The 21,596-nt window shown below is 33.8% G+C and overlaps 2 protein-coding genes across 2 annotated transcripts; both read left to right on the plus strand.

The window, feature by feature from the left end:
• Window positions 1-514: 514 nt before the first annotated feature.
• Window positions 515-3,996, plus strand: LOC132731602 (G-protein coupled receptor 157-like). Its single transcript, XM_060717812.1, has 4 exons — window positions 515-1,012; window positions 1,395-1,608; window positions 2,106-2,302; window positions 2,921-3,996. Exons 1-4 carry the CDS (start codon window positions 809-811, stop codon window positions 3,344-3,346), a joined length of 1,041 nt encoding a protein of 346 aa, XP_060573795.1. The 5' UTR covers window positions 515-808; the 3' UTR covers window positions 3,347-3,996.
• Window positions 3,997-9,954: 5,958 nt separating this feature from the next.
• LOC132731541 (G-protein coupled receptor 157-like) lies at window positions 9,955-20,327 on the plus strand. The gene is made up of 4 exons (XM_060717734.1): window positions 9,955-10,168; window positions 10,690-10,902; window positions 11,748-11,944; window positions 16,903-20,327. Exons 1-4 carry the CDS (start codon window positions 9,955-9,957, stop codon window positions 17,392-17,394), a joined length of 1,116 nt encoding a protein of 371 aa, XP_060573717.1. The 3' UTR covers window positions 17,395-20,327.
• Window positions 20,328-21,596: the final 1,269 nt, after the last annotated feature.

Raw genomic sequence — 21,596 nt, forward strand, 5'->3', positions numbered from 1 at the left:
ATGAGATTTTATACGGAGACCAACAATTAGATAAAAACAAACCAAAGAAAATTATGTTTTTTTAGATTATCTAAAGTAAAAATTATTCTGGTCACTTAAAATGTTTTTTTTTCCATTGTATTCACATGGTGCAAAGTTTAAAGAAGTTCTATGAAGCAGTTTTCATCCTGCCCATACGGTCATAAAATTGTCATACACAATCGGAAGAAATAAATTAAAAAAATTGAAGTAAAAATGTTCAAAGGGGTGACATTTCTTAAAATAAAAATGCTAAGGTTATTACGTTATCAAACTATGTCGCGGATGATAGGGATCATACATTAGATGTATGAAGGTACAACTTCAAAACTAAAAGAGTTATAGTAAAACATACATGTTAATATACCAGTATATTTAATAGTATATAAAAGATTAAGTAAAATTTTACGTTTAGAGAAGATTTAATTCTGGAAATATGATTGGTTTTTACAACATCACACGCTTGAGGTGAGAATTTATGAACAATGTGCATGTACTTTAATATTTACCTTTTCATGTTCAATTATGATAATATTATCTTTTTGTTGTAAAATTATGATAAAACTTACAATACGCCTGGTCTTCATTGTCAAATTTTGACAAGGCAATTGTTTTTGTAGCTACAATTAAATTTTGCACGAACTATTTTCACCATCATAATAAGCACAGTGATAATTAAACGTTATCTGTAACTAAATTCGAAATTAAACATAACAAACATTGGTTTTACGAGGACCGCATGTACAGTTATACATACTTAATTTTGTTTCCCTAGAGGAAATGTGACAACATGGACGGTTCCAATACGACAGGAAATTACACTGATTCAGACTCGTTTTCAACAGTGGTTGTAATTGAGTCAATTGTTAGTTGTAGTTTATCTATTCTCGGATCGTTCGCGATATTCGGATCTTACAGTCTTTTGCCGGAAATAAGAAATGCTACCAGGAAACTTGTCACGTGTCTAACAATAGCAGATTTTCTAACGGCGTTAGGTAATAGTTATTACATATTACTTAAATGCTTAAAACACAATCACATTTTTTCTTTCATTTTTATTTTTCTGGTTAGTTTTTCCGCCGCAACAATACTGATAAGGTCATATGGCGATTTCCAGCTTCATTGGTGTAGGAAGACCTCAAATACCACCCTGTACACTATGTCAGACACAAACGGGCACATATGTTGAACCAAGGACGAAAGCGAGCTAGAAAGTAGTCCCTGCCGGTATCTAACCCATAACGATGCAGAACAATTGGTTTGGGTTAAAGAGTTTTATATATCACTTATAAAACAGACAGTGTTTAAAATTAGTGTTTAACATTATAAAGCTTGTGCAGCCATAGATTTTTATGATTGTCTTTTTATATTCATCTGGATACATGTCGTCAGCGATTGCTCATCTAGTTGGAACACAAAGAGATGTGTGTACACCACAAAGCGAAATAACAACATATTCGAGTCTCGTGTCATTCTTTCTTACTGTTGCCATTGCGATTCACATCTTTTCAACTGTTGTTAACAGAAACGATAGAACCTCGTCGTGGCAATTCCTTATTATTACTAACATCATAAGCTGGTTATGTCCAGGTAAATATATCAATCACTTGAAGCGGTCTTCAGCATTGATTTTCTGTTTAAAAAAGAATGCTTTGTTGTGAAAAACTAAATATCTTGGAAAAATGCATCATATCACTAGTAAGCTTTCTTCCAAACAGCGTTTCGAAAGCGAAAACTATTAATAACACGTCAGCGTGGTGCGTTTTAAATAGAAGATCGGAAATTATTATTTTATCGTCAGCAAATGTCATTTTCCACCTTAATTCTATTGATTTGACAATTATATCTAATGATGTATCTAATTATAACATATTTAACTTTAGAAAAGGTGAAGGCCACTTTAATTAAAAATGTATACATTCAAAATGCTTTGTGGAATAAGACCGGTCGCCAAAACATTTCGTTTTCGATTATTTTTAATCTGATAACGAAGGACAGTGGTCATGATGATTTCATTTATTGTCATCATCAAAGAAAAAGTTGTCGAAATATTTTTAATTAAATATCAATTCTGCTTTTGTTCTCAGGAATTATTATAGCATTTGCTATTGACAATGGTGTTCTTGGTAGAGACAAAACAGAAAATGTTGGAACAGGTCCTTGGTGTTGGTTAAAAAGAGACACTAAAGACTATATGTTTTGGATGTTTTTGACTGGAAAAGGATGGGAAATAGTGTGCTACTTGCTGACAACATCCTTATATGTTCTCCTGAAATTCTACTTGGTACGTTGATGTACGTTCATATTCGAAAAGTAAACCTAGCACTTACAACATGTACGTGTCAATTATAAATTTCAGAATGCTAAATGCTACACATTCCACTTTTCATGTGCAGCAAAATGTCATTGTGTTTTAAGCATAAGTGATATCTGCACTGGGTGATAATTGTTTCATAGTCAACATTTCTATATCAGTTTTATTGGCATTCTGCAAGTTTTCAGTTGGCCATTTACAAAGATCTTTACTTTTCATTCAATGAAAATGTAGCCATATATGATTGCCAACACATTAAAGCAAAACATACGCGAAGCACATGATTACGACAAAAAAAAATAGTCTGTAATAAGATTAATTTAAATCAATTAAATTAATATAATGAATAAGAGCTATTTAGAGGATTTGGTTGAGTTGCTTTATATCGAATTAACGCAGGCGAATGTTTTCTTTCGTTTTTTGTGGGAGTTGAATTATTTAATCTATTTTTGGTACCTATTAGCACTAACTTTAGAAGTACTTAATTTTCAATTATTTATCAAAAGTAATAGAAACAATGAATAGATATGTTTCAAATATCTACAAATTACAAAACATCTCTATGAACGTTTAATACATTTATTGTAGCTATTGCGATTCAGGCGACACCAGTTTGCAGAGATACATGAAAGTCTCCGGAACTACGATCATAACTTCTTATATGTTTGGTTTATACTTTATCTACTACGTCTTTGGGGTACCATTCGATCGATTATGGCTTTGACAGGAGTGGATAAACAAAGTCCTGGTGATGAAATATCCAACGTGTTCATGCATATGCAGGCAATAGGTGATCCAGCTCAAGCTTTCTGCAATTTTATCTTAGTCTGTATCCTTGACAAACCTGTTAGGTTAGTTCTGTTTGGCGACTGCGGTAGGGAACCTAACCGTGATAATGGAGACTCAATTCAAGGTGATTACAATTATATACCCGCAGACTCTGTTGACAAAGGTTCAGTCAATGAATACAGTCGACGTTACGGTAGTATGGACAGGAGAGACAGGATCAATTGATGAAGCACTTTATTTGATTTTAAATGGTTTTTTTAAATCATGAAATTAACTAACATTTCATATGATAAAAACATCATACTATAAGAAAAGGTTTGTTTGAGAAAAACTACAGAATTTTGCTCGCAGATTCTACAAATTAGAACGAGACAAGAATATACTAACGAGTTTTTAAAACCAAACAAAGCTTTATTCTTGAATATTCATATATGACCTTGACCTCTCGATTTAATACAAATATTCAATTTTTGATTCAATAGCCAAACGAATAAAACAATAATGTTAATTCTTTCTAACGCAACATACATAGCAAAATCTTGAAATCATTTTGAAATCATTTTGAGTTCTGTAATTTTATTTTTAATGTTGATATTTTAAAATATGTCACCTTTAAGTGGTTATACTAAAAGAAGGAAGTACGAGGAATCATGCAGTGCGGTTCTATTTAAACAGGCAGTATTATATGTTTAATATTGGTCAACATTCTATATATAAAAAGTATAATGTTTGAATTTCTGTCAAAACAATGTTGATTTATGTTTGTTAAATATGTCATTGGAATCAATACATTACGTTCCAATCAAAATAAGTAAAAATGTTTTTGGTAATATTGCAATATTAATGAATAAAATAAAATTAAAATAATAAATCATGATGGCATTGTAACTGGGCTTCATGTAGTCAAATAAGAAAAAAAGGCGTCATGCTAATATGACAGTCTGTATAGCATAAACCCGTTCACTTCTTATATAAGCCGAATAACTGATTAATTTTGTACCAATTTTATGTCAACCTTCTTTATCATACATCATTATCTTATCTTATACTATACATTGTCACCTTTGATTACAGACGCATATTATCTTTATAAATATCATAAAATATTTAGCGTCTTCTTTTTATTATATGATTGTACATAATAAGGTAACATTCATCATAGTTTTGTAATGTTTATCTAAATTATGCCACTATGATATTACGAAAGTGCGAGTATTAAGCGCTGTACATGGATGTAGATCTAACTTTCCATCAAATAAACAGCATTTGCAATAAAAGCAAACTCAACAAAACTAATTTGAAAAACTAAGTAAAAATAGCATACTAGAATACCTTATTGAGACATTTAAAGCATGAAACAAAAAGCAATTTAGACACATCGAAGGATCTGATATTCCATTAGAAGAGTCCACCCGAACAAGGAGTACTATTCATACCTATGGATAGGGCAAAAACAATAAAAAAAAATAATATCTGAAGCATGTGTCATTCATTTGGCTCACTTGTTATATTCAGAAGTTAAATATCTACAACTGAAATACGAAATACGAAATGCATCACGAATAATTTGTCACGTATTGAACTGTGGTTGATCTTATGACGTCATTTGGTAAGATTTGGTACATCCTGAAAAGTTATATTTTGTTGTTATAAGAGAATTTTGAATTGCATCTATATTACTAATTATTTCATTTAACTAGTTCATAGTACATTTTTACTGTGTCATTATAGATCTAAAATACTTTTCTAGCCAAGGAATCTTGTTATCTTAATCAATAACTTGCTAACTTGTCTGGAAAAGTATATATTCCCAAAAGGATTGATTCCATCATTCTCTGGTCTCGTATATTTCAGTCTAACAACATGCATAGTGAACCATATTGTCACTGCGTTCGTGAAGAAACGTGCCAATAGGTTTTGCTTTTAGCTATTTTATCAAGAAGACTAGTCCCCGGTAAGAAAGTCATCTTTGGTATATAAATATTATACACCCTGATTTAGTAAAAATCATGTTGTAGGATTTTTGGATAAAGATTTTAACAATAAACGTCCGTAAACATTCGGGCAACCAATTTTCATATTAGTTATCATAAAAAATTTGGTTGAGTGTACTTTTTTGCAGTTTTGTTGTGTGTACTTTTTTGCAGTATTTTCTTCGAATGATCAATCTTTAAATACCAGGTGTCTTTTTTCTTCTTGTTATTTTGTCATGACTATTTTGATATTCCACCGATTGTATGAATACTAGTTTACTTGTACCTGTAAATTTCTCTTCCAACTGGAAACAATCCGTTGGAAAAAAGATTCATGAAAGTTTCTCGAATTCAAAACAGGCACCCAACGATTGGTATTAAACATCAAAGCTTTACAAAGTAAAGGAACTGGATGTTCGGAACATGTATGCGTCTTATCGAATTTACCCCACTGATTGGTACATAGACAAAATTTTATTTTATCTCAATAGCATAATATGGTTTAGGCTAAGTTTGTATCCTCATCCTTATGATTTATTTACATCACTTAAAAATAGAGTGAACAGTAGAATTACAAAACTGAGAATAAACCTTGGATACATTTGTTTTAATGAAGTAATATTTGAATAATTTATACGTACAGTGTAGAATAGAATAGTTAGATATCTATCATTTGTGGTACGTGAAAGTGTTCACTTCGCCACTGAACAAGACATCAAGCTATACATATGCTTTCTAGATGAACGCCAAACTTTTTGACCGAGTATGGCATCAGAGCTTTCAATATAGACTACATGAAACAGGCATCGATAGCACTTCGTTTCTTATCTTTGAAGAAATGTATAGGTAAATTTCAAGTACCGTCAGAAATAAAGGTTACGTATCCAATCCGATTTCAATGCGCCAAAGCACACGTCAAGGCAGAAAAAGCTCGCAGTTATTATATTTGTACTTCATAAATGGACTAATCAAAGAGCTTGAGACTTGTTGAGCTGGTTTTTGTATGTACAGTATGAACATCTGTGCACCGACGGTAGCACATGACATGATACCTGTTGCTTTCTCTAAACGATGACTTGAACATAATTATGTTAACTATATGCAGTGAATGTTCATGTTAAACGCGCTACGATTACAATTCAGAAAAGTCCAGGGTCATTGTGTTTAACAGTAGTTACAAGCGCCCAGCGGTTGGTGTGGACATTAGGGTCACATTACTTGAATGAAGTTGACGAATACAAACACCTTGAGATTACTTGTGATAAAAAATTATCTGCAAAGAAATTCAAACAAGAAGCGTGTTCAAAACTTAGAAGAAACTACTTAAGAATTGTGAACAGTGGTCTACACCCGGAAGGTCTAAATCTGTAAATAATGGGGGTTTCCTCCAGATGTATACAGAATTTCTTCTGAAAATCAACCTATATCTTGTGTTACAAACGTACACCTCGACCAGAAGATTTCCATCTAAATGTCATAACCAGATGTGTTTCGATGCCTGCTAAATATGAAATACTTAACGCCCTTTTGGAACTTCGACCATCAGCTCCAGAGTTCCTTCCAAATGTCAAGAATCCATGTTTTTTCTCGTGAAATATATTCATAAGAGAAGCGGCTTTGGATTATGTCCCTTGTATCGGTCGTCGAGAACTTAGTCTCTAGACAATACACTCAGAGTTGGTCATTGTGCAACGTCATGTGCTTCAATATCCTTGACCATTTCTAAACTTTTGTTATGAGGTGATAGATATCCGATTATCACTTTGTGCCTACATGTTTGAAACTATGGGGATAAATGCGTATGCAGAATGAATAATGTGTGCTTGAGAAAGACAGACTGATTAGCTTATAGCGTTGGCGTTTAATCAATCGATTTGCCGTCAGTACACACCCATAAAGATGCTCCATAACATATTTAGAAATACATTTACCCGATTTTATGTGTTATAGTTTGGAACTGTGTAATGTATATTTACGAACTTATTTGTTGGTATTTAATGCTATACTAGTATACTAACTTTAAAAGGTTATATGTACATGATTTCTACAATATTGTATTAGCGTTTTTATCAAAGTGTCAAATACCTTATGTCATTTCAGAAGCCTATACTTTTTTTCGATTCGACCAGCATAGGCTATCGTTTAATGTGGCAGACCTGATAGCATAAAATGTGCTTAACATAGACCAAGTTCTTAGAGTAATTTCGTTTGCGGCTTTGAGATATTGAATCTATATAAGGCATAATATTTTATTTTAAATGAAATACACAAATCTATTTGCAAAAATCGTAAACAGTTATTTAAAGTTAAAATGCAATAACCAAGTAGCAGTAATAGTAATATTTCTATACTAGCATTAATATATATTGTTCAATTCTCTTGAATGATGTCTTATTGACTCTAATATGACAATGTATATTGTACATTTGTTCTTTACTTGTATACTAAAAAGATACATCAAATTTCCAAACTTGACTCTTCATGCTAAGAGAAATTAAAGCATATTGTGTTCAATTTCGATAATAAATTACTGTTAAATATCCAACACAAAGCTATTTGCACTAATTACCATTTTAAATTTATTGTTAATTACAATTGTTAAACAAATTTTCTAATTATACGCTTAAAGTTCAACTATGATTTATATGCATTCTTATGTGGAGAGTAACTTTATGGAATTCAAACATCTAATAGCTTATGCTCATAATATTACAATTGCATGTATTTTTACTAGAACGGTCGTTGGGTCTATTATTAGGAATTCTGAATGTGGTTTATGTACGCTGTATATTATGTCAATAGCTTTATACTTATTTGTTTCCATGTATACATGTTGTACTCTTCAAATTTGGAGGAATAATATAATCTATCTATATTGATCATACAAGACATGCGAGTTTGCGAAAGATGAGAGCATAATCGGAGATTTTTTCCATGATTTCAGTATTATTTCATCGAATCTCTTAATGGAAGACAAAGAAAAGTAAAATATCTCTAAAGTCACCATTTCATTAACATTTCATTGAAGTAGACGTCAATGCTCCATGAGGACTGAAAAATAGAATTGTTATAGCTACATTCACTCACTTAAGGTTTTACCATACTAATGCATTACCTCCGCTTTGAAAGTATTCAAATAGGCTAGTACAACTGTTAACTTCATTGAAAATGAGGGCCGTGTGTTCAATCCCCAGAAGGGTCAACTTTTTTTTCTTTCTTTTTCTTTTAACATTATTTATGTATCTCTCATGTCCCATTTGGAAAGAAAAAAGTGTTTAATTTTGATTTTTTAATTTATATAGGTATTTATTGCCTAAATTATGCTAAATCTAGTAATAAATATGGTACCTGATATTTTCAAAGTGTAATAAAATCAAAACCAGACGGTAAAAGTATATCATATTTTACAAGATCAACCAATATACTTCTTTAAAAATTTAGGGAAACTTTGAAAACAGGCACTCATTTGGGTAAATTTTAAGGATTTTTTAAATTAGGCTCCCTAAGTAGAAAAATGGTCAGACACGTGGTAAAAATGGGTGGGATAGGGTAACATTTTTTATACAGATTTCATAAAATTTAGGTAGAAACCATAATTTTGCTTATGTGGATTGTTAGCTGAATGGTACTATTTGTTTCTTACCAAAATTAATGGGAAAACATTTTTCATTAGAATGTTACTGCAGATTATTTAAAGGTTCCTCGTTTCTAAAAAGGGCCCTCAAAACATCCTAGCTTGAGTTCAGAAAAGTGGCCATAACTTGATTTCTGTACGGTAAACTTTGTTTAAATTTTGCATACAGGTGAACTTAAAGGTATATATCTGACCTATAATGTCAATTTTCTAGGTAATTATAGTGCCCATTAGGGTGGTAATACCTTAATACCAACACTTTCAGTGTAAAGGAAAGAATTTCAAAAAAATGCAAAAACAAACCCATAATCTATTACAAATGGTGTAAAAATACGGTAACAAAAATAGTATGTTATTATATATCGGATCATAAATATAAGTGTCAATCTGATTATGAATATTTCAATAAGTTTGAAATTTCGAAAATAAGTTTACTCATCTGAAGGCATGTACTCGTAGTTTGATTTTTTTTAAAGGATCAACGTCATAAATCCACGCAGTTGAAAATTTCAAAAGTAGTATCCGATCATTACAAAACAAAATGCAAAAAAGTGTTCTTTATATATTGATATCACGACTGAAACAAAAATATTTACGTAAAAAGATATTTATCTTCAATCATAACATTAATATTATGTCTAAATACCATGCAAGTTCGATAGATAACTATGTTCGTAAGGCAATATAATCTACTTTTAATTTGAGTTGTTTCCCTTGAAATTAAAACTGTGCATATTGTACATTGCAACTTTCATTTCCGAATCAGGAAGAACATTTTAATGCAGTCAGTGATAATTCACTATTACCGAAACATTAATTGTTTAGCATTTGATAATAATTATTTCTCTCTTATTGTTTAAGTAGTCCTTAATCTGTACTGTATCAGATTTATTTTTAACATATCAGCTCAACATGCGTGTTTTGGGTATATTTGTTATGAATTATATCAAGTCCGCTAAATCATATCAACTAGATATTGGTTGCCAAGGTGATATTATTTGATACTATCATTTTGCACCATCTTTCTGTACGGGAAAATACGAGATGTGTAGTATTGTATTTCAAATGTGTACAAACGTTTTGTTCCTTTTTTATTTCAAAGTTGATTCGATATAACTCTTACGTGTAGATATCGTTAATATAACGAGGAAGTTTATTTGTTAATTTTATACCGCTGAATAAAGAACTGTAAAGAAAAAGAAAAAAGAAATTGACAAACCGCAAAAATGAGCAACAAGACTACTACACCGGTTGCGTATGAAGATCCGGTGTTGTATTTTTCCGTAGTCAGTAGTAGTCTTTCTATATTAGGATCGTTTGCTATATTTGGATCATATTTTCTGATACCGGAAATACAGCTACACGGAAGCTTGTCACGTGCCTTACTGTTGCAGACTTCATATCAGCAGTCGGTAATTATATGGTTTCTTATGTTTATCGGTATACAAATTTAGAAAATTTACATAATATTATTATACAAAACAATTTTGATAAGTTTGAACATTGCTTGTTAAACATAGGATGTATGGCAACATTGTACTTGCCAGTTACTAGGGTCATAGAAACTTTGCGTAATTACATCCCTGCGACTTTCGAATTACTTAACTTTAATTCGAAAATATAAAAAGCAAGATAAACAATGAAGGATGGCATTCAATGGAGCATCCCCAAACACGACACAGCAACACAGGAACACCCGACGAACACACAAATAAAATCAAGACAAGTAATAAAATTGGAATCGTTCTGATGAAATTAAAAATAAATTTTGAAAGGAGCATATAAATTCAAAAACGTTGCAAAGCATTATACACATACAATTTAAAATATAAAATATAATTCGGTTTGATCAAGAAAATCAAAATTTTTAGTCAACCTCTTGCACATACTTACGTTTTTTAAAAACATTTTTCAAGGATAAATAATAATAATATTTGGAGAAATATCTTTTGAATTTTCAGGGTACCTCGTATCAGGTATAGCGCACTTTGCAAATGTTCAGGACAGTGTGTGCACTATTCAAAGCGGCATCACAACATACTCGAGTATTGTTTCCTTTTATCTTACCGTTGCCATAGCAATTCATATATTTGTCGCCGTGGTATACAGAAATAATAGCACGTCATCGTGGCAGTATATCCTATGCGCTAATGTGGTCAGTTGGATTTTTCCAGGTAATGAATATATATCAAGAATGTTTTGATAGAGGCAATTACTAAATGTTTAATTTTAACAGTAAATACAATGCCGAATGTCCATGAAAACATATCGCACAAATACCATGAAAAACACAGCATATGAGTATAAATCATATGGCTATTATAAATAAAAATCAAAGTGCTGCCAATACATACAGGCAAGGATACATTAGCACATTTCAGTACTGCTAAGGTAAAAAAAGTTCAATATTGTGATGTAAACACAAATCATTAAGTCAAGAAAGCACCTATACTTTGTTATATGTAAACACATATCATAAAGTCAAGAAAGCACCTATACTTTGTAATATGTGCCTCTTCGGCATTGATGCCTAATAAGATGCCTTATGGCAGAGAAAGTACATGTTATCAAACGGACAAGAAAACACATAGACACAACTTAATACAAAGATTGTCATTCACTGTTTTTTTTTTTTTTTTTTTTTTTTACGGTGGCACAAATGTGACATATGTGTGTTTTTATTTAACTCGTGCGCACGGCATACTATGTCGTGGCCACGAGTTACTAAGTCGTGGTCACGAGAAAGCTAAGTCGTGGCCACAAGATACTATGTTGTGGCCACGAGTTACTAAGTCGTGGCCACGAGATAGCTAAGTCTATAAACCTTTAAGCGTTTTGTACCACTATAGAATATGCATATTTATGTAGTTGGACAAGGCTTAATTCAGTTGTTAGCTCAAATTTTCTTATTTTTAGTGCAGGACAAATTCATCCAAAAAAAATCTTCATCAGGCAAAAGGCTAATTTCTACAGGTAACATTTAAGTACAATATAATTATATACATGTATTACTGTACAGGTATTATAACAGTGGTTGCTAGGGCAAAAAACGTGCTTGGGAGAGACGGTCACTCAAGCGTAAACACGGGTCCTTGGTGTTGGATATCACATGCAAAACATGACTACGTCTTCTGGATATTTATGGCGGGAAAGGGATGGGAGTTTTTATGTTACCTGATAACTACTTCTCTTTATGTCCTGTCGCAATTTTACAGGGTAAGTAGATAACTTTCATGTACAATATGCTCATAGTATTAAGTCAGGTATTAGTACACATTTGCATGGCTGAATCCACAGGGGTAAGACGCTTAAATTTGATCTGATATTATCCCCTACCTGACCCCCTTCCCTCCAGTCCCTGTTACAAAAAAAACAAGAATATTGATCAACAAGGCAAAGGCAACGTTCAAAGGACGCAGCCCCCCGACACACCCAAGTCGGGCATTCATAATTCAAAAAAAATATCTGGAGGGAAGGGGGTCAGGTGGGGGATTATATCAGATCAAATTTAAGCGTCTTATTCCTGTGGCTGAATCATTGAACAGTTTGAAGCAACATTTTTAAGCTTTTATTTAAAAAAAGGTAAATTTGCTAAAAGAAAATGACTCGTTTCTTGTTCGCCTATCCTCTTAACCATACATGTAGAGTAAACTTCACTTATAGCGAACACGGTTACAGCGAACTTGCGGTTATAGGGAACAATTTATTTTGGCCCGAATTTTGCCCTTCTTTATTTAATATAAAAATATATGGTATAACGAACACGGTTATAAGGAATTATCGCTTATAAGGAACTCATTTCTAAGTCCCAATTTAGTTAATACTACAGAAAATTACACTTTTATAACGAACTCCAAAATATTGGCTATTCGTAAATAGATCCCGCATTTTCAACTTTCGTTTTCATTCGCACGGAATAAAACTCGGGGGAATGTACCGTTTATCGTTGTATGTACTTCAATACATCTATTCAAATGAATTTGTATAGTTTTCTATTTAGGATATTTGTAGCATGAGCTCTTTTCACCAAGATAAAACGGTTATTTATTTATTTTCTTCAATAGTTTTGCTCGAGTAAAATAATTAAAATAGTTTATAATCGGTTTTCAACATAATCACGCATGCTTGCAAGCATGATCCATTGCAAACTGCAAAGTACGCTTGATTTAACTGAAAAGAAATCTATATCTTACATTAGAAAAGTCACCCTTATATTATAATAGAAGATATTCAATATTAAAGGAAGGAAAAATCGAAAATCTTGTTTATTCGCAATCATGGAAAGAAAACGAAAAGAGTTTAGAAAGAAAATATTATATTTTATGTGAAATTGAAATAGGGAGTGAAACTAAAACTGAAATAGCGATGATTTTCAAATTCCAAAAAGTACGCTCTCGGGTATTGTGTCTAAACTATAAACAAATGACTAATATTTCTATTTCTTAATCAAAGCTCTTCAAAATTGACGGACAATGGTAAACAATCAGTTCGTTATATGTAAATCTGTTCGCTATAAAAACTCCTGATACAAGAAACTAATTCGCTATATGCTTACAAGGAACTCGGGATATAAGGAACAGGTTTTGAATGTCCCAGTGAGTTCGTTATTAGCAGAGTTTACTGTAGTATGATTATTCTGTTTTGGCATTTTGAACATTTTAATGATTAAGCATATTTATCCTTGTCTGAAAATCGTGCTTATTGGTCAAAGGCGGTGTTAATCTTTGATATACATCTGAAAGTTTGTTTTGTTGTTCAAAACCGGTGTTATTCTGTGATTTCTGCAAGTCTTGCTCCTTGTTCATAGGCGGTGTTATACTTTGAAATAATGTCTGTAAATCTTACGCATTGCTCAAAGGTGGTTTTATTCTCTGCTATTTGTCTCTTTGTTTGCTCATTGTTCATAGTCGGTGTAATTATCTACCGGTAATATGTTTTGTTTCAAATTTTGCACTTTGGTCATAGGCGATGTTACTCATCGATATATGTCTTGGTTATTGTTCATAGGCGCTGTCTGCTATTTGTCTGCAAATCTTGCACATTGATCGAAAGCGGTGTTATTCTTTGACCTTTGGCTGTAAGTCTTGCTCATTGTACACAGGTGATCTTACTTTTTGGTATGTATCTGTAAAATATGATAAACAAGATCAACAAGAAAAGGCGGCCTTCAATGAACGCAACCCCCATGTGAACCAGCAACAAGAACCAATGGCAAGGAGCCCAGGCGGACCCCAAACAAAAACAGGACAGGGCAAAGACAGAGCACGGACAGGTTAATCATTAAATGATAAATAATTTGTAACTGATTAGGAATTCAAAGAAAATAATAATAGACCCGCAAAGGGGAAGGGGACAGGAGACAAGAAATAAAAACTAGAGGCAATGGGGAAGACACTTACCGTAGACGAGAAAACAACAAGGGACACAAGTAAAAGTGTCACCAAAACAGTATGAAACAACATAGACATACATCTGAGGAACACAGTGGGCGCCGCCTTGGAACGGTCAGCAGCATAATAATGACTGCTTGGGAGTTTAAACCGGTTAATGGTGCACCAAACCTCGCTCTTATCCCCACCATGTTCCTATAAACGAGACAGTGTAAATAAAATGAATCCCCGCCAAGTGAAATTCTAACAGTTGTGATGGTCACAAAAGGTTAAATAAGTAAAACACTAAAATGATCATGTAGAAACATATAAAAGTAAACCCAATGACCATAACAAAAGTACTCAATGTCCTAGAAGACAGAGCAAGTCTTGCGCATTGTTCGTTGACGGTTTTGTTCTTTGATATTTTGTCTGAAAATCGTGCGCATTGTTATAATGCCGTGTTTTTCTTTGATATTTGCGTATCGTTCATAGGCGGTGTTATTCTTTCATATTTGTCTGTTAAATAGAAAAAAAAACAGAATTAAAGATATCCCACGCTCGGTTCAATTGCGTTTGTTCATGGACGGTACGGGAAAATGCAAGTTACCGTCCACACTTCCTAGGCAACAGATGCGTGCTTACGGCGGTGATCAAGAAACCTACAATGTGACGCGTTAGTGCCAATTCTATTTGAAAAAGCCAACGTTATGCCCAAGTTTTAAAAATACAACGTTGCCCTTTGCTACAAAATAAATTGAGCAAACTTTAAACAAAACGAAAATTTGAAAGGGGATCTGGAATTATGAAGCCTGCATATCACAGATAAGCTTCAACAGACAAATTTAAAAAGCTGGCAACATGTTATAGAAAGAGCATCGAAACACGAGGCTATCTAATTTGTACGAGGGGGCGTAGCCCACGAGTATTAATCAGATTGCCGAGTGTTTTGATGTACTTGTAATAGAAAGAGCACCGAAACACGAGGCTATCTGATTTGTACGAGGGGGCGTAGCCCCCGAGTATTAATCAGATTGCCGAGTGTTTTGGTGTTCTTTCTCTTTTGTATCATAGTCAAACATAAAAGCACGTTCCCTGTAGTCACAATATGAAACCCCGGCAAAAATGAACCAATGAACGAACATCTGAATATGACATTTCTGTCGCTTTCCCTTTCTCTGCCGTCACAATATGTAAACCCAAGCAAAAATGAGCCAATCAATGGGCATGCTCTGGAGTGCGGGTAACTTATACCCGCACTCCAGTTAACGCACTGTGCATGTATATGTATACGATTTAACCCTGACACATTTTCAACAGAAAGGTCTCCAAACTATGATACAATCTCTTTTGTATCATAGTCAAACATAAAAACACGTTCCCCTGTTGTCACAATATGAAACCCCGGGCAAAGTAACCAATGAATGAGCATCTGAATATGATATCTCTGTCGCTTCCCTTTCTCTTCCGTCACAATAAGTAAACCCCAGCAAAAATGAGCCAATCAATGGGCATGCTCTGGAGTGCGGGTAACTAATACCTGCACTCCAGTTAACGCACTGTGCATGTATATGTATATGATTTAACTCTGACACATCTTCAACAGAAAGGTCCCCAAACTATGATACAAATCTTTATTATATCATAGGGTAATTAAACAAAATTCATGTAAAGAATACTGGAACCACCCATCTAGAAAAAGGACTAGGAATTAACTAAATCTATGACAAACACAACAATAAATCATCAAAGATAGGAAATTTAACATTTGACATTTGAATGTACGGGACGACTTTTTACGGCCTCAAACAATGCTGATGTGGCGATTAAATAGAAATAGAATACCTTGAGAATGTCCAAAACGACAAAATGTTTCCGGCTCGGTTTGACTTAGCCTTTAAGTCTTTCTCATAATTCAAAGGCGGTGTTCCTCGTTGATATTTTGCACTGCTTTGAGGGTTGTTATGGTTTTGATAGCAAAGGAGATTCATTATTGGACAAACAAATTAAGATATTAAGTAACAAAAAACCTTTACTTTGTTAAATACAGAGCACAATGTGTTCGGAATATACCCTCTAAAAGCACTGGAATTTTATATATTTTTCTCAATTTAGTAGAAGAACTACTGTTAGATTTACAAGAGTTTGTCTGATTGTCAAACGTTGTAATGCATTGATATTGTACACTGTATTATAATGATGTAGATCTCCTTCATATTGTTAATAAAGTAGACTTTTGTCTGTAGTTTCACCTTATGTTGACATTATTTCGCTTATGCTATTTCTGATTTCAATAATACAAGTTCAGCCTTTTCTACCTTGTATGGTTGGTTGATATATTTTATGCTACATGTTATATGTTTAAAAGCAGTGCATATATATATGTCATACTGCATGACCCTTAAAGGGACTCCACTGAGGTTTTCGAGATAAATATTCCATCTGATTAAGGGTTAGACCAGTAACTAGTGTTCAAAATTCAAGATCATCCGCGCATTCCGTTTCCCCTGAATAATTATTTTAACTGTGACAAATGACCCAAAATTGAAAAGTATTACAACGCTTTTGACTCAAATCGAGCTAGTTGAGCTACGAATAGCACAAAATACGATTTTTAATGCATTTCCTAGCTTATTTCCTAATTTTCTTTTGAATATTTTTCTGTTTTAAATGCTCCAGCTAATTTATGAAAGAAATTCAAGTTTTAGGCCTTTGGACCTAAGTGGATTTCCTTTAATTGGCTCAATATATAATCTCAGATAATATATTTATCATAATATCAAACAGCTGTTTCTTTGTTTTCAGTACTTAAAATACAGACGGTGGACATTTAGGGAAATACATGAAAATTTACGTGTTGAAGACAAAAATTATCTTTATGTGTGGTTTTTGCTTTATATACTCCGAATATGGGGATCCATACGCTCCATGATGAATATAGGTCACGTGGACTCAGAGATGCCAGGATCAATGATCTCACATGTATTGATGTACCTGCAAGCGCTTGGTGATCCTGGTCAGGCGTTTTGTAATGCTGTACTATTTTGTTTGCTGGATGAGACGGTGAGAGAATATATTGTTGAAATGCTACAGAAATGTTGCAGAAATCCACGAAATCTTAGTACTAACGGGGAGCGAGCTAGACTAGTTCCAGCTCTTGGAAATAACATTCTTGCAAACCACAGCTACATTGCAACAGACGAAATGACTGACTTATCTCCCATATCTCGATATAAGTCTACAAAAGCTTCTAGATCATTTGGCAAGTACAATAGAGTGAACGTTTCGGTTGTCTAAAATAGCGTTTTTCGTGCGTGCGTTTTTCGTATATCGTGCGTGCGTAAATCGTGCAACGTGCGTTTGTTGAAACGCTTTCTCAACCGTGCATCGTTTACAAGCTATTAACGTTTACCGTATTTCGTGTATCGTTTTTCGTGGTTTAAAAGCGTGTGTTTGTTATCTCCAGAAACGTTTTGCGTGCGTTTGTGTTCGTTTTATAATTACTTTTGATTAAAATCAGATGAGACATTTATTGGTATTTTCATTATTTATGTATGTATAGTGAAAACTTTATTAATACATTGTACTATTTCTATATTTTTGTACAAATAAAAATAGCTAGCCTTTTTTTGTTAGATAAGAAAATTCTATGGTGGCTAATATGTGCCATGTTGCACTTTTGCTTCCCTAGGCACCAGGCGAAAACTATAAACTTGAAAATACGACTAAGAAGTTTTGTTGTATTTTTGCCCGGCGCTTATGGCATTTTGTCTTTTTTCCATGTCTTCGTATAAATAACGATATACATGTATATAACAAAAAATTTATATTTTAATCCGGTCCGATACATCCCATGCATAAGTATAACGAGTCTAAAAGTTTGGTCCAAAGTGTCCAATGTATCTGATTTAACGTGTCTGGTAGGAAATGTCCATTGTCCGGAATGTCCCATTTCCAACTCAACCACCATAAAATTTAGTGCACAAATTTATTCAGAGTGCAAGCAAACACCTACTCTATTAGGAATCTGTATTGGGATTGACTCTGTCTGAGAACTGGATGTTGAAACCGTCCATAACATACATATAAATAAGACATAAATAAAATCATTAAGAAAAGCTGTCCCAAAGTTAGACATGGTAATCACAACAGACAGGCTAAGCCAGCTCAGACTCGGTTTAAACCTAAATTAATATTCAGAGTCATGACCCGAAATACCCTAGTGCATGGTGTAATATGACTCTTATCACCTATATTTGATTTCTTTTTTATTAAATTTTTAGATTTGTGACCGGTTTTCAAGCATCATGACTTAAATTAAGCATAAATAATATTTTAAATCCCCCTAAATACCCAGTATTTTATAATTTTAATTAAATAGAGTCCTGAAGATATTTATAATGAAATCTTAAGCTCTTTTACACTGCCCCAGTAAATGCCACGGTATCGCTACGGCGTCTTAAACCGGTGAACCGAGGGGTTCCGTGGTGTTTTTCCGAAAAATCAAATTGCGTGTACACATCCCCCACAGAGCCTAGGTGTATTCCCGGTTCAGTAGCCGATAAAGCACCTGATGTATGGGGTACGTCCGATGCTTACCGTTTGATCCCGGTGGAGACCCGACTAGACACAGATTAGTCACGGTCAATCTCAACCATCGCAGATTTCGCCACGGTTAAGCCTCGGGTGATACCCGTACTGTCCTTGTGACGCCCCAGTAATGCTTCAAGTTTATGAGAATCAAACTGCCTGACCACGTTGACATCAGTCTTTTGGTAACAGACAGCAGAGATGCCACCCTATAAGGAAAAGTGGGCAAAGTTTGTAAAACTATGCTTACACGCCTTCAGAGGTTGAGGTACCTTTGGAAACGATTAAAGGAAGGACAGTGAGGAGAAGAAATAGCAGAATGGCCCTTCTTTGTCTTCACTTAACAAAATTATCCAAAGTAGCACTTCGTGTGTATATACACCTGTTCTTTAAATTGCCTGTTATCGACATGAGGTCACGACACCGCCGTTGTATAGCCGCGACTTGCCGGCAATGTGCGTGACATGCCCGGGACAATCGGAGCGTTGTCGCTAATTACCGCAATGTACCCTGTCTCATCATAGCTCTCCCTGTTTATACTGTGGCGACATCATGTCATCACCGGGGCTCCGCCATGTTTTGACATTGATTTACACTCATCCCGGTTTACTTGGGTTTGTTACAGTATGGATGCGGTATAGATACGGTGATTGCACGGTGTCTCCCGGTGCCCAGCCGATAGAACACGGTTCTGTGCTTCCTTCCCGATGAGTGCCATTAGGCCACAGTTGTATTAAACACTTTAATACAATGGTGGCGATCTCCCGCGTTTGTCCCGGTTCACACAGGTTTGTCCTGGTACTTCACAGAATCGCTTCATATCTACACCGGTTAACCATGGTTGATCCTGGTGGACTAAACCGTGGCAAACCGCGACGCCAAATTCCTAGCCACACCGGCTAATTCAAAACATATTCTTTTTTTAAAGTGACAAAAAGCTAAGTTCCAGACTAGAGAAAGTTATTTCTGATTTTGAATTATTTAAATTACATATAATTAAAATAGAAACAATAGCTAGATAGGACTTATTGTTGTGTATACATGTGGTACTTTTAGTTTCTTCAATTTGGCCTTTTTTCAACTTGGGTGGTTCCAGTATTCCTACTTGAATACTGTATAATGACCCTTATGATATGTTGCCTGCTTTTTAAATTTGTCTTTTGACGTCTTGTCTGTGATACGCAGGCTCCATAACCTCAGATTCCCTTTCAAAATTCCATTTTATTTAGTTCCGCCCATTGTTTTCTCGTTAAGGGCACACGCATTCTTTTACTTGGGGACCATACGCCGCCTTTCATGGAATGGCACTATTGTGTCACATTGAAGGTTCCATGATAATCGCCGTATGAACACATCTGCGGATGTCTCTAAATTCAAAATTTCATCATTTGTCGTGTTTAAATGTTGAATTCTGCTTAAGCCGGTGCAAGGGGGCGTGGACGGTAATTTGCACTTTCCAGTCCGTCCATGAACAGGCTCAATCAAACCGAGCCTGCAACATGGCTTTCTTTAGGGATTCTGTATTTCTCTATTTGGTTGCCCAAGATAATAAGCAGACCTGTACTTAAGAATAGACAAAGTCAATGTATTATCATTTTAATTATCATATAAACCATGTGTAAACTGAAACTCTGTAAATACATGTATGTTATGCAGTCTCATCATATATATATATATATATATTATATATATATATATATATATATATATATATATATATATATATATATATATTATATATATATATATATAACATTAAAAATAACCATTATCTGTTAAACATATAGGAATCCAATTAACATTAGTACTTGGATGGAATTCTAAATCTAGCAGAAATTGAAAAACTATATTATATATAGTACAACAGTCAAAATGTTTCTCAAATAAGCTATATCTTATAATAATGGAGTGGTATGCATATCTTTTATAAAGAAACAAATACTGTCCCTCTTTCAATCTTTCACCAGACCTAAAATACTCTTTTATAAGAACTGACTTTAATTTACAGACTGTAAATACATAGTGTTTAAAATTGATAATTAACTTTATTGCACCCAGTGATTGGAGGATTATCCTGTAGCAGGATACTTTAGGTATTGACTAACTGAAATCCACTCTAAAGTATATACAGCCAGTCACAAAAAAATATTCATTATTCCATTCTACTTATTAATTCTGTATAGCCTGAAAAGCAGACTGCCAATAACCTAATTGTTTTTAAACAGCTAAAATAGTCTGTCTAAGATAGACAGAAAAGAACAAACAATATGGTAAAACAAAAGTTGCTTCCCTTTAAACTACAGAAAAACTGAAACCAAACAAGAATGTGCAAACAACAAAATTATAAAATGTTTAAGGCTCAGCTTGATCAAGTCATGGAAGGTAATGTCAAAATTCTATCAAATGTTTTATATTTTGTTATAAATTCATGGATGTTTCTGATATAATTTACTTTTAATGATTGGTCATTATCAAATAATGTTTTAATTTCTGCATATTTATTATTTCTATGCCCATGGAATTAATTGTTATATATATACTCATGAAAAAAATGTGTAGTTCAATATAGCAGGGACGTCACAGTATAATCAGTTCAAACCTTATAGCTCAGTTGGAAGAGCTGCGGAATGATATTGAAAGTGTCCCAGTCTCCCAGGTTTGAGCCCCAGCCAGGCTGCACAGTTACTTTTGGGAACCAATAGAGGGCCACAACTGTATATAACTTCAAGACAATTCATTTTGTCAGTTTGTCAATGATTCAGGGAGATATTAACAATAAAGTGGGGGACTATGTTAATGTATAGCGCAGATCAAATATTAGGAGAAAAATGATTAAGCAGAAGGTATGGTATTCAAAGGGTTCTGGGTTCATACGGTAGTGTTGATGAGGCATGGTATTCTGAGGGTCT

The sequence above is a fragment of the Ruditapes philippinarum genome, unplaced genomic scaffold (genome assembly GCF_026571515.1).
Source record: "Ruditapes philippinarum isolate M1 unplaced genomic scaffold, ASM2657151v2 ctg833_1_1_1_1, whole genome shotgun sequence".
In the NCBI taxonomy this organism is placed as follows: domain Eukaryota; kingdom Metazoa; phylum Mollusca; class Bivalvia; order Venerida; family Veneridae; genus Ruditapes; species Ruditapes philippinarum.